Source organism: Apaloderma vittatum, unplaced genomic scaffold (assembly GCF_000703405.1).
Source record: "Apaloderma vittatum isolate BGI_N311 unplaced genomic scaffold, ASM70340v1 scaffold6658, whole genome shotgun sequence".
Lineage (NCBI taxonomy): Eukaryota > Metazoa > Chordata > Aves > Trogoniformes > Trogonidae > Apaloderma > Apaloderma vittatum.
The window spans coordinates 3,113-17,074 of NW_009728919.1; the positions used below are offsets into that span (position 1 = coordinate 3,113).

Consider the following 13,962-nt stretch of genomic DNA (forward strand, 5'->3'; position numbering starts at 1 on the left):
GTTTCATTAAATGCTCTCCAGAAAGGAACAAGTGAATTCTTGTTTTCCTCCCACAGTTATGCAGAGCTTTCTACAAATGCTTTCACAAAATAGTTAAATATTTGCAAGTTAATGTTTTGTAAACACTGTGTAAAAAAACAAACTGCTGCATTGCCCCACACCCTTGGAGGGTCTGTGTATAAGCCATTTAATTTGCTTCCACACATTCTTGGTGTTTGTGCTCAGTGTTTTGTAGACAGGTAGGAAGACACACAAATGACTTCTTTAGGTGGGGACATGCCTGCTGTGTTTTTCTCTGTGAGCTGGTGATGTGCTGGAGCACTTTTGGCTTTAATGTTTTCTTAGATGGCTTTTGTGCACGGGGCCCTGGCAGTTCTGTTCTGCTGGAACATGTGTGGAAGGTCTGAAACAATGCTGAGAACTGCTTGAAAGACTTCAAAAAAAAAAAAAGAAGGGGAGGATGGAGAGAGACGGTCAGAAAGTAGGACAGGCCAGTTGGAAATACGAACCAAATTCCTGGAATAAAGCATTGTGGAAACGAGCAGTGTTCCTTCAGCCTATGCCCTGGCGTAGAGAAATGTTCTTTACAGGCTTCTGGAATACGGAGCTCCTGGGCTGTGATTTCTGCTTCAGCAGAGAGCCTTGAGCATGCTGCCTCCTTTCCATGTCTGGAAGAAAAGTTAGCTCTTCTTGCTGGTTGTGTGCTGTCTTGATTTGCTTTGGTTTGGTTTGGTTTTTTGTAGAAGTGCTCTAAGAGACTGGTATTCTTCTACACGAGAGAATTCATCCAGGATTTTATCTGGGTGGCACCTGTGTGCAGCAGGTTGTACCAGAAGTTGGTGGTGTTTGGGGAGTAGCTGAAAAAATAAACAAACCCCGTGTTTTATCGCCAGGCAAGAAGAAATAGTTATGGCAATTGTTTTTCTCTCCTAGCTGCTGTGAAAGACCGAATGTTAAAGGCGTTTGTAGGGTAAAAAGCAAGATCTCCATCTGTCGCAGATGTTTAGAGGGACAGACGTGTCAACAGTAAAAGCAAAAAAAAAGTCTGTGGACCAGCGTTCTTTATTTCACTTCTGTCAAAGGTTGGTGGGCACGGTTTAGAAGCCACTGAGCCCTGCAGTACAGCCTTCCTCTGAGGTGAGAGCAGGACTGCGTCGCCGTTTCAGAGAAAGTGTAATCTTCAAGTAGCCTTGAAACCATTTTTTCCTGTTAATTAAACAGAAGAAATTAGTAGCTTTGAACAAGTTCATTTTATGGTTCACCCCAGTGTAAGCGACATTCTTGCTGTTGCCTCAGAGGTTTAAGAACGTGAGGTGATTATGAGGTTTTGTTTACCAGTGATTTCTTTTTTCAAAACTTACACCCCTCCAGCAGTGCATGGAAGGATCCTGCAATGTAATTGTAGACCTGTCAGGACAGCTCGCAGTGGGCTGGTGGCACCCTCTGAACATGGCGATAATACTCGTGGACCAACTTGTCAGGAAGAGAATTGTTTCTCTTGGCTTGTAGATTCTCTTGAACAATACAGGAAAAACCTTAGTCCTGAATCCAGTAAGAGCACACAAATGAGCCGAAAGAAATGGCTTCAGTACGGCTGTACCGGTGTTTTATAAACTACATTGTTCATAAAAGTGTGCGAAAGAATTGGTGGTGGAGGGGGTGAAGAACTTTTGCCATGTTTATGGCCTGTTGAAATGCTGAAGACACGGTGGGTTTGGGTGTGGGGCGATGGCCGGGCCCAGCCCGGCTCCTGGGGGCCAACGACGGCGCTTGCTGCGGCCAGGGCCAGACAAAGGTGCCTCAATGCATTTTCTTCTCGTTTCAGGTTTGCTTCCCAATTTCATAATTGATAAAGCTGAGACGGTGAAACCTGAGTGCTGAAGGGTGCAAGGTGTGACCTGCTGGCGCAGGTAGGCACGCAGTAGAGAATAACATCTTCAAAAGTGGTAGAACTGCCCGTCTCGGGATTTGGCATATACCTTCTGGTGTCTCTTTGTCCTGGGCACACTGCAAGCTGAGCTGTGTCCGCTGAGTGTTGCTGTGCAAAAAGGACGATACACGTTGTGAAGGAAGAAGCCTCAGCCTCACACCTTGGAATTCCAAGTAGCTGGTAAATGTAAGGGTAAAATAGAAAAACTTTGTGAAATCATCTTGAATGTTCTGGAAGAAGTAGTGCCTAATTTTACTTTTTTTTCTTCTTTTTGATGCTTTGCTGAGTAATTTTTGGATTTACACTCTGGTGACTTCTGGGAGAAAAGGACTGCTCCTCCCTGTGTAACTTAATTGGCCAGATCATTAAATGTCCTACTGACCTAAGTGTTAAAGCCACGTATTCCTCATCCCAGTGCCCTCTGCCTGCAAATGTCTGTTCTGTTGCTGGAGCATTGCTGCGATTTCGGTCAGTGGCTGGAAAAGTTCTCCTTAACTTGCGAGTGATGCAGTTGTGGAGCTGTGGCAGCTCTTGGCAGCACACGGCAGCGGGTGGCTCCTTCCTGCCCTTGCTGCGGAGCAGGGCTGAGCTCTGCTGTCAGAGTTCTGTCCAGAGACTTAAAACAGGTAAAACATTAACTTCCCTGACACAGTTTCATGACAAAAGTTTGTCTTCCAGGCAAAGTCCATCGTGGAGGCTTAGTAGGAACATTTGCTCTTCCATTGTGTTCACCTCCTGGAGCAGTATGAGGGGTTGCTGTCAGGATTTAGAAATGGAGAAGGCAAACTTTGCTTCTTGAAATAGCCTCCAGGTTGTAAGAAACACTTGTTTTTAGTGTGACAGGCTTCCAGGCTGTTGATTCTTCTTCTCAACCCTCCCCTTATTTGTCAGAACTTGTATGAACTGAGTCACAGAATCATTCGGGATTAAAAACCGTAACATTTGTAACCTCTTTCACACCATGGGTGAGTGCTGATATTTTTTGGATGCAAGACCACGCTGCTTGGGAGGGTCTGCTGGACAGATCTCGGTCTCAGAAAAGACAAACCAAAGAACAACTGGAAATTCCTGGCCGTGTTTTCAGGAGCTGCACGCCCTCCCGATGTGGGCAGGCACCCTGGTCTGTGCCGGGAGCTGAGCCCTGGCTGGGGCAGGGATCAGAGCAGCAGCAGGGATCAGCCGTCCCCTTCCGAGGCAGAGGTGGCACCGTGTTACGGGGAGGCAGCTGTGGAGCTGCAAGCAGGAAGGAAACTCTTGAAAATCAAAGTAATCCTTAGCATGTTGTATAAGAATAGATGCTTTCAGAACAATTGTTTTTGCTGACCACCTGAAAACATTTTGTCTGAGTCAGTCATTAATTCTTAGAGCAACTGAGTGTATAGCGGTAAGTTTACTGCAGTGTCAACCCAGGGGAGCTGAAATGGCTCCGGTATTTGGTTTGTTTTAACCTTTCGAGTGCTGATAGAGTGTAGCAACTCAGTTTCTGTTCTAGTAAGAGTTACCTCACATGTTAGAAATGAATCAACTTTAAAAATATTGACAAAGATAAAAAAACTTCTAAGGCCAGAGAGCTTTTGGCACACAGCACACATACCAAAGCAGTGTTTGGCCTGTAAGTGCCGTGGATCAAAGGGAAACACAGAGACTCTTCAACAGCTCAAAGCAAGGAATACTTTTCAAATCGATTTTGGGGCCTTCTCAGGACTTTCTGAGAGTTACTGCCACTTTTACTCTGCTTGGTCAGTCAGCTCTAACCATGTGCTTTTCCTTGAAAAATGACTTATTTCAGGAGAGACCCAACAGAGGAGAGCTGTGGTGAAAGCCAGTTTAGTTCTAGTAGTTAAATATTTCAAGCAGTTGGGAGTTCAGTGTGAATAACGATAACTCTCAGACGGGAAATATGCTGAAGTGTAGCTCCTTCTTGACCACCAGGGTTGTGGTTTAGCAGAGAGCTATCCTGACGTTACACGGTTCATGGGATGTGTTTGTAGTCCCTGACAGAATGTAGTTCTTCTTTGGGGTGTATTGTATCAAAGCTCCTCAGGATTCCTCTCTGATTCCGAGGGGCAGCTTAGATCACCTTCCCGTATCTTCTGGTAGTTCCTATTGCCATTTGTTTCTTCTGCTTCTCTTCCCTGTTTGGGTTTACTGTGCTAAACTTCGGATTGGTTTGGCCAACAGACTCGGAAATGTCGCTGTTTCGGCAGAGGTATTTAGTAAATAAAAAGGAAATACTTGTGGATGGTCCTTGTCCTGAAAAAGGACCATGGATACAAATGAACTTTCTTCACTGGTAGGGCTCTTTGGTTTTCATCCTTGATTCATTTTTTCCTAATAGGAACAGGAAACATTGGGGTTTTTTTTTTCTTTTTTTTCCCTTGTATACCTTCTAGCGTGGAATAGATTAAAATATTTATGTTCAATTGATCTATGGTTTAGTGAAAGGGAAGAATGGGAACACGTAACATGATTTTTAAAATAAAAGCCGCCTTTCCCTGTCTGGGAAGTACCAGTGCCTCGATAAATGTCTGAAAATAGTGCAGGTGATTTGTAACGGTGGCGATTTCAAGGCATTTAGTGCGACAGAGTAGTCTCTTCTGTCTCTGAGTGTCTGGAAGGACGTCTCGATTATTTTGGCTGCAGCGGGACTCCTGGCTGGATGTTACAGCTGGTAACTGATCACAGCAGCTGCGAGCGCTGCGCTGGCAGGCGGGACACCTGCGCCCGGGATTGAACGGGAGCGTTGGTAGCGAGGCAGATCTGTGCAAACAGGGTTACAGTCGTGTGTCTTGAATTACCGTGTTTGTTCACGATTCCTTCCGAAAATTTAGAGAAGGGTTTGGGGGTGGAATTTTTGGGGTTTCGGCAGTAAGCCTTTTTTAATTTCTTCCTTGTTCTTTAAGCCAGGTGGCTGTGTTGGTAGTGGTGTGACCGAAGTGAAGCTGTGTGTCTCTTTAGAGGTGTTCCTGCTTAAGCTCACAGCACGGCCTCTGCCTGTTCCCGGGCTTTGCCTTAGCCTGCTGCCTTTAGCTCCACAGCTCCTATTTGTAATTGCTCCGGGCTGAAAGCCGTATATTCTTTTTGCAGATTTCCCTCTTAGACTGAAACAAACCTTCTGTTCTGAGCCCAACACCTTCATCTGTTATTAGACAGGTGCCAGTGCTGTCCAGCTCCGCGTCGCCCTGCTGGTTGTCGGGCTGCCAGGAGTTGCCTGTTCTCTCAAATCTGCCACGTGACATCATTTTTCAAATACTTCTGTTTCCCTGTTTCCTTCAGGTACCACTGACAGGTGCTTGCAGAGATGTCTAAAACCAACAAATCCAAGTCCGGATCCCGGTCTTCTCGTTCGAGGTCTGGATCGAGATCACGCTCACGTTCCTTCTCCAAATCTCGCTCCCGTTCTCGTTCTGTCTCACGGTCCAGAAAACGCAGGCTGAGGTAAGTGCTTGCGGCTCGGAGGCCAGAGGCTGTAACGGTGGCTGTTCCTGGCAAAGACTTCCCGCTTGGCCTGAGTATAATGATGTTCAGCTGCTTTTTCACTGATCTTGAACTAATAACACATATTCCAAAAAATCATTAGACACATGCAACTGTTAACAGTTAAGGAGTTTTTTAAAATGCAGAGGCTCTAATAAATGTACAGTTAGAGGGGGAAGGACATGACAAAATGAAACTAGAGGCGGAGACTTGAGTCAAACTGAGTTCTTTGCAGAAGGAGCTGGAATGCTGAGAGTTACGTGCTCAGCTGGGGGTATCTGCCTAGCTTCGAAGGAACTTTGACAGTTGAAAACAAAGGCTCCCTGGGCAAACTTGATCACTTCTCTGCTGCTGCTGCTGAATCTACTTGTGCTTTGTAGATAACTCTTTTTTTAAAAAAAAAAAATCAGCATGGAGGGTGCTAGTGCAGACCGGTCACCTTGCGTGGCGTTGGGATGTTCTCTGAGGTAGGTCTTGTGGTACCTTGGTATTGAAATTTGTTCCTGTGTGCTTCAGTGTACGCTGTGAGAGTGGGGTTTGCTCTTCACCCGGGAGGTTCATGGTTTATTCTAAGTCGTATTGCCACGTTGGAGCCTGCCTGCTATTTCCTGCTTTCTTTGACTTTAGTTTTGTTTTTTAGCTCTCGTAGAACGGTGGCCACTTCAGAGCTGAAGCAGTTTCTCTCGCATAACACTTACTGTATTTTCCTAAAAAGATTTCTTTTAAATAATCTGTGAACTTCTGGAGTGCTGCAAGCCTCTCCAAAGCGATAGAACAGATCTTGGAGCAGTGTCCAGCGGGTCGCTGGCTGGTGACCGCTCACAAAGGCAGCAGGGTCTGCCAGCAGCGACTGGCGTGCGGGCAGTTTCCTCCTAAGCTGTAACGTGCTGGGTAGGTGGCAGAAATGAAAACCGAACTGAAGTTTGTCTCTGGGTGCAGGCACGCATGCTCATCTTGTAGGAATTGGAATGGCAGCGTTGGATTCCCGTGTGCTGGGGTTAGGGTGGGAGCGGCGCGAGGCAGCCGGGGCTGCCAGTCTGCAGAAGCAGGGCGCGTCTCCCGCAGTACCACGGCGGGGTTTGAGCCAGATCTCTCTCCGTGTAAAAAGGGACTGTGGAAATGGTTTCAGCGAATATTATTTATTTAAAATTGTGCTTGGAAAAATCTGTTTTGTTTAAACTTACTAGTTTGGACACTTTCTCTGTTTTACTAATGCGACTTTGCTGAAATCTCAGGCTGTTTTTCCAACAGCTGGGAAATGCTTCCCGGGAAGCTGGCAGTTCATCCGGAGCTGCAGCGGGGCTTTGAAACAGCTGCACAACTGCAGCTCCAAAAACGTAATGGAAGAGACTGTTGGAGCAATTAGCCCTTAATGTTTTACTGCTTAAATCTGAGTTCTTGGACTCAGTTCTGTTCCTTATGAGCGCCCTGGCCCGGTGTGGGGCAACAGAGGGACACGGAGCAGGAGCAGTGCCATCTCGCGGTGCCGGGCTTGGGAGCGAGCGCGTCCTTCTCCTCTGGCTTCCGAGTTGTGGCAAGAACTGTTCCTCTGGAAACGTAAAACTGTGGGACGCTGCTGCACTCCTGCCCTTCTCGTGTTGAGGTGTAGCGATTTATTTAACTTGCCTGGCAGACAAGTAAGGTTTTGTGTTGCTTATCAGAATTCCAAAAGCACGTGAGGATTTGGGGCTCGGGAGGAAGATTTTTGGATCCGTTCCCATAATGGTAGCGTGACCTGCATAAAGAAACACTTCTTTGTGGAGGAGGCGTACAAGGAGGTGTAACCTTGACCTTGAGCTGTAAGAGGGCTGGAAGTTCCAGATATGTCACTTTTTCTGAAGCTGCGTAGCAGCCATGTTTATCTAGAAAAATGAAAAGCAACGTGTAGTCGTCATGGTCTCTGCAGTGATCCTGAAGTCAAATATTTCTTTGGCAGAATCGCAGATAAAAGTTATTTCCACGGCAGTTTATTGAGCGCAAAGTGTAGGACCTCAGTTGGATGGGGGTAAACTGAAGAATTTACCTTTAAAACCTTGCAAATGAATTTTTCAGGTTCTTATTTATAAGGCTTCAAATACAAAATTGTGACAGAAGAATAAACTTTAAAATATTTGTGTAATTTTTTTGTTTGATTTATCAGTTCTAGGTCACGTTCAAGATCGTATTCTCCATCTCATAACAGAGAAAGGAACCACCCAAGAGTCTATCAGAACCGGGATTTCAGAGGTCATAATCGAGGATACAGGAGACCGTATTATTTTCGTGGCCGAAATCGAGGGTTTTATCCATGGGGCCAGTATAACCGAGGAGGATATGGGAATTACAGGTCAAACTGGCAAAATTATCGCCAAGCGTATAGCCCTCGAAGAGGGAGGTCTCGCTCCCGTTCACCCAAGAGAAGGTCTCCTTCACCGAGGTCTAGAAGTCACTCTAGAAATTCTGATAAGTCATCTTCTGATCGGTCACGGAGGTCTTCCTCTTCCCGGTCTTCCTCAAATCACAGCCGAGTTGAGTCTTCCAAGCGTAAATCTGGAAAGGAGAAAAAGTCATCTTCCAAGGACAACCGGGCTTCTCAGGCTGCAGGAGATAACCAAGGAGATGAGTCTAAGGAGCAGCCCTTTTCAGGAGCGGTGGCTCAAGACACCAAAGCGTCTGAGGGTTCGAAACCGTGGCAAGAGATGGGCACCTACGGTGCAAGTTCAGCGTCAAGAGCTTCGGTCTCGGAGCTGAGCCCGAGGGAGCGCAGTCCTGCCCTAAAAAGCCCCCTCCAGTCGGTTGTGGTGCGGCGGCGTTCTCCTCGGCCAAGCCCGCTGCAAAAATCGAGCCCTCCGCTGTCCAACCCGTCGCAGATGAGCTCTGCTTTGCAAAGCGGCGGCACCTCCTTCCAGGCAGGCTCTCATCAGAGCCCCTTCGACCACGGCTCGGCGAGTTTGAGCCCGACAAGGAAGAGCCCTGTGTGCAAAAGCCCAACGCCCGTCGGGTCGATGTACGGGACATCTCAAAAGGAGGAATCCGCGGCTCCCGGAGGAGGAGCCTTCTCCAAAAGGCAAGTGCCGCGTTCCGTCGTGCCGCGGTGGTTGCTGACGAGCCTGTTTGCGTGCGTAGGCGCTCTCCAGGAGCACCGAAGGGTCCCAGGGCGGGCAGGATGCTGCGCTAGCGAGCTGCCAGCTACTTGGGCCTGCGGGTGTCTGAATTCTAGAGCAAAATGCAGTTGTGGCCCTGTGCTCTAAGGAGCTGGAGTTAGTTTTCTGACCTGGATAGTTCTGAAGGTGGTGTGGCTTCCCTGCAAAAATATTCGTAGCTCCTGAGCACTTGGAAAATGTGCCCACGGAGGTTTTGTAGCAGCCTCGCAGTGCCTGGTGGGAGCTTGTGTCGCTAAGTCATTAAGTTAAGACTTTTTTTAGCGTTGCATTCTCAAATTGCCTTAGACGCTGTAAACCAGCAAACTTTAATTAAACCTTGCTGCGTGTCCTGGTGCAAGCAGCCTGAGGAGGTGTAGTTGCAGTGCCCGTGCCCGTGGGTGGTACGAGAAGCTAAAGCGCCCCAGAACCATCTGCACAGCTCAGACATCCTTCCCTGCAGAAGGCGTCAGCTCGCCGTGTCCACTGCACATCCCTGCCTGGAGGTGACACAGTGTTCTAAAAGACACGAGTGCTTTTAAATATTTTTATTGGTTTTAAAGTTGTTTTGCACTGATTCTGTACCAAGGATGTCTGAAACTTAACAATAAATAAATAAGGAAAAGCGCTACCACTCCTGTTTGGGCTTTCCAAAGCACTGAACCGATGTCCTTGGGCTTTGCTGCTGTTTTCTCAGAGCTAGGGTTTGCGTAACGAATGCTTTAAAACAGTTCTGATGCCTTAAACTCGCTAAATTGTTGTTCTCGCTCAAATTGTTTTGTCTTCTCTCAGTGAAAGAAATGTTCTCCTCTGTTAACCTTTTTGCTTTTATTTGTATTTACAGTCTGTCATGAAATATTTAGCTTACCTATGAAACTTGCATCCAAAATTTGAAGTAGCTTTTGAGGCTTTTATTTCCAGTGTGTTGTTTAAAGCAGAACAGCCCAGTTTGAAAGTTTTGATGTGTTATTCTTCTGAACCAGGTTTGTAAGTAAATAAACCGAGTGGGTAAGATGTTACTCTTTTCCTTGAAGTGAATCTGTGGGTAAGCTGTTTGTTCTTGAGCCTCGTTTCATCAGTTCTGCATATCCATTTCCTTCTACATTTGCTGAATTTGTTGAGAACTAAAAGTCTAAGTCCAGGCTGAGTAACCTGCTTGACATTTTAACTGTTTTAGGGCCTAGAGACAGCTTTCTGTACGTGCCTAGCTTGGTGTTCTCTAAAATCTGACTGCTTTCAACTGAAGTGAGCTAACCCCTTCGATTTTTAATAAGAGATCTTCTGTGACGTCTGTTTTGTGAACAGGTATCTGGAAGAGCAGAAGACTGAGAATGGGAAAGACAAAGAGCAGAAAGTAACAAATGTCGATAAAGAGAAAGCTAAAGAAAAAGGGAATTTCTCTGAGCTGGGATCAGCAGACGGAAAGGCAAAGTCTGATTCCTATGCATCCAAAGCCGACTCCGAGAAGGGATATCGTGGCAGCCAGTCACCCAAGCGCTACAAGTTCCGGGATGATTTTGACAAGCTAAAGGTCCCGGAGTTTCACAAGGAAAGTCATTACGGCAAAGAGGAAACAGATGAGCAGGAAAAGAAAGACAAGGCGAAGGGCCGGAAAGATTCAGAATTTGACGATGAGCCCAAATTCATGTCTAAAGTCATAGCAACTTCGAGTAAAAGTCAGGAAGAGGATAGGCCAGGAAAATGGGAAGGTGTGGTGTTCTTGCCACCTGGGAAAGAGAAGCAACGGAAACCCGATGAAATGGAGGAGGAAGGCTATTCTGAAAGATCAAAAAAAGAAGAGAGACCGGCATCCAAGAGAGCAGAAACAGGTCACAGGGGGTTTGTTCCCGAGAAGAATTTTAGAGTGACCACTTACAAATCGAGCCAGGAAAAAAGTTCTTCCCCTCCACCAAGGAAAGCTTCTGAGGTCAAGGAGAAACCAGGCACCAAGATAGAGGGGCTGGCTCCTGGCAAATCCTCCTTTTCAATTACTCGCGAGGCCCAGGTCAATATTCGAATGGATTCCTTTGATGAAGATCTTGCACGGTAAGTATGTGCTGTTTTCTGAAAAGTCTGAATAGTTGGCTTTGCCTCTTTCTCTTCCCGAGGTCCTCGTAGGCGTGCTTAGTGTGAGGAAGGCTAAATAATGCTCCAGCACAACACCCATTCTTTGGAGATAGGGTGAAGTTTTTTCTGGCGTTATAATGCTTGTGTGACCCTTATTTTGCGGTGGGAGGTTAGAGGAGTTACCAGTTGGCGTATGGTGAGAGTATAGCCTGAAGGTTAAACAACTTGTCCTGATCTTTTCTGTGACCAGATGTAGGATCAGAACGTAAATGCTTCTGCTCAGGTTCTGCGCTACCCCGGGCTCTGGAAAGAGTTACGTACTCGGTGGCTTCGTGCTGCCAGAAGCTCGGTGGTACGACGGAGTTCCGGTGCTGCTCTGATTCTGGAGTGTGTTTAACTGCTCTTATTCCCAACGTAGCATCAGTGACACTCTAGGAAGCTCTGAGAGCCCCTTCAGCATTGCTTCAAGAAATGTTAAGACAGCAAAAAGTTATTCCAGAAAATACGTTTGTGCGGCAGTGGCCAGTAAGTGTTAATACGCTCCGTGGGATGTTCGAGGTGGATCTGGAATTCGGGGACGGCGGCAGAAGATCGCAGCCAGCTGGGGCTGTAAGAACGCGCTGGTGTTTCACGGGCTGTCAGGGTTTGATACGTGCACAGCCCTCCAAAACCGAACAACAAGTGAATGTTTCCAGCCATCTAGATCTGTGTGGGTTACAGGTGTTGAAATAAATGTCCTGCTCGTGCTGCTCAGGGTTCTTCGGTGCTCCTTGCACCACAAACAAAACGCAGCCAGCTGTCAAGTTGTGCCAACACGAATCATCTGGAAGTGCTTCCCTTTACCCCGTTCTTCTGTTTACATGGTCTGTTCTTTTTGCAGTCCCAGTGGCATCTTGGCTCAGGAACGCAAGCTGTGTCGTGACCTTGTGCACAGCAACAAAAAGGAGCAGGAATTCCGTTCGATTTTCCATCATATTCAGTCTGCTCAGTCTCAGCGAAGCCCTTCGGAGCTGTTTGCTCAACACATAGTGACGATAGTCCATCACGTAAGAGGTGGGTCCCAGGGCCCTGTGTCCTCACGGAAGGTCCCTGCTCAAGTCGATGCTTTCACGCACCCGCGTTAATGCCAAGAGTTCTTCTCTTGCTTTCACCTGAGCAGTGTTCAGAGAGGCTGTGACTCAGAACTGGTGTGTTTTAGTGGATTTGTGACCCGCTCAAATTAATCTTTAGTCTCAAGATCAGAACTGAAGCTTGTCAGCAGCGATGGGTAGAGCTCATGGCCAGCGTGCTGCTGTGTCCTGCGTCTGGATTTGACTGAGCTGTAGGACTGATGCGTTTTGGCTTTGTGCAGAAATGATTTTAATATTTTGCCACTGTTTACTCAAACCCTTGCAGAGCATCACTTTGGGTCTTCGGGAATGACACTGAATGAACGCTTTACCAAATATCTAAAGAAAGGAATGGAACAGGATGCAGCTAAAAACAAAAAGAGCCCTGAAATCCACAGGTTGGTGCCAGTAGACGCTGTTGTCGTGGTTCAGGGCCATTTCGATTTTCCTTCTCTTAAACTGTGGGATAATTCTGGAATAATTCAAGTATATTACAAGCTTTGGCAAAAAAAAGTGGAAAGATCTGGGGAATACCTTTGGAAATGCTGCTCTGCTTGAACTGACATTTGATGTAGAAATGTTGACTCCTCCTTAGGAGCAGGATTATATCTGTGTGCTTTGTTTCCTTTCAGGAGGATAGATATATCTCCAAGTACTTTTAGAAAACATGGATTCTCTCAAGAGGAATCGAAAAGTTCCAGAGACGCTGGCTTCAAGGTGAACTGTTAACTCTGATGAGTTTAATTCAACAAAATGAGTGCATTGGGCATGAACTTAACAGTGTTGTTTTTGTTTAAATTACTCTCTACTTAAGTTTGTGTTTTTCTTTTAAGGATGGGCATAATTCTAAAAATGAACTACAAAGGGTTAATTTTTATTAAAAATGTATCAACAACCTTTGTGAAGTGGTTAGACTATGGTAAATGACCCCAAAGTCAATTGAGGTGAGCTTGAGAAAAAAGAGAGGATTTTTGGAACAAGTGCCCATGATGAGAGAAGAGACTTTTTGTGATATTTTTCTGCTTGTAAGTATTATTAAATCAATTGTCTACATGCGATATTTCCAACCATGTTTTCAAAAAGACATGCATGTCAAAAAGAGGAAAGTAAAACTAAATACTTAGCTAAACCAAGTGCACTGTTAAGCAGATGATGAAGTTTGTTCTAACAACGGGCTGTGCCGTTTCTGTTGATTGCCGTTACTGTAACATTGAGCCGGAGCGGTGGGGATTCGGTGTGCTGGCTGGTCGGAGTGGATGGATGCTGAGCCATCGCGCTCCTGTAAAGCAATCGTAAAAACGGCTTAACGTGACATGTTGGGGATTGTAACCTTTGTTTGTTCACCTTCGTACATATTTACGTTGAAGAGATTTCTGAACAGTCCTGCTGACACCTTACTTGTTTCATATTTGTTTCCGATTTTTTCCAAACACACTTGTGGCTTGACATGGACGATGGTGAGATGGATTTGATGGGCCTGAACTCTGAGCGTCAGCTTGGCAGAGTGTGTTATAAACGTGGTTTCCAAACGGCTCGCCAGCCTTCCGTGAAACAGACGTGCCCTCCCAAACCCCGCTAGGTGTTTGCTGTGCCACATAAGGGAGCTGCTGCTGATTTGGTCACTTTTCTGTCATCCACCGTGTTGGGAGCACTTTTATTCTCAGAGTAGAAATTAAAGCTCTTTGCCTGGGGAAAGTAGAAGAGCAAAATACCAAACCAAAACGGCTGCTCTCGCTCCTGCGTTATTTGACATATTTATTTAAACAAAAAAGTGGTTAGAAACTCATGTAAGTAAAAAATTTAATAGCTAGAGAATTACTAATCCTTTTGTATTTCATTCGAGACGATTAATATGATGTGTGTCGGGTATCCAGTCATGCAGTTGCCAAGGTTAGCGTTGTGTCAGCCAAGTCGCCGTCGCCCAGCACGGCCGTGGTGGCTCACAGAGCCCGCGCGCAGCGGGTCAGTGCTTGGCAGAACCACGACCGCTGTCAGAGAGTCGTGTCCAAGTGCCACTGCCCTTAAAGTCTGCTGAGGTAACGCAGCTTCTCGCTGTCAGAAGAAACTGCCTGAGTCCTTTATTTAAGTTGCAATTTAAATAGAAGTCAGAGCAAGCATTACCAGATTTTTTTAAATTAATGGTGTAGGGGATAAAAAGGAAGACAAAAGCTAGCTGAGTGGGTGTTTTCACACAGCTGGTTGGGTTTTGCTGAGCCCAACACCAGGGTCTTGATCCTGCTGGGACTGTGTGCAGAAACCC

The 13,962-nt window shown here is 46.3% G+C and overlaps 1 protein-coding gene across 1 annotated transcript in view; it reads left to right on the forward strand.

Moving 5' to 3' along the window:
- The first annotated feature begins 1,815 nt into the window (after window positions 1-1,815).
- Window positions 1,816-13,962, forward strand: part of THRAP3 (thyroid hormone receptor associated protein 3) — a 14,495-nt gene continuing 2,348 nt past the window's right edge. The window contains exons 1-7 of the mRNA XM_009874241.1: window positions 1,816-1,910; window positions 5,207-5,368; window positions 7,548-8,453; window positions 9,832-10,572; window positions 11,474-11,646; window positions 11,989-12,100; window positions 12,335-12,419. Coding sequence (XP_009872543.1) covers window positions 5,232-5,368; window positions 7,548-8,453; window positions 9,832-10,572; window positions 11,474-11,646; window positions 11,989-12,100; window positions 12,335-12,419 — 2,154 coding nt within the window. The 5' untranslated portion in view covers window positions 1,816-1,910; window positions 5,207-5,231. The remainder of the gene's footprint in view (window positions 1,911-5,206; window positions 5,369-7,547; window positions 8,454-9,831; window positions 10,573-11,473; window positions 11,647-11,988; window positions 12,101-12,334; window positions 12,420-13,962) is intronic.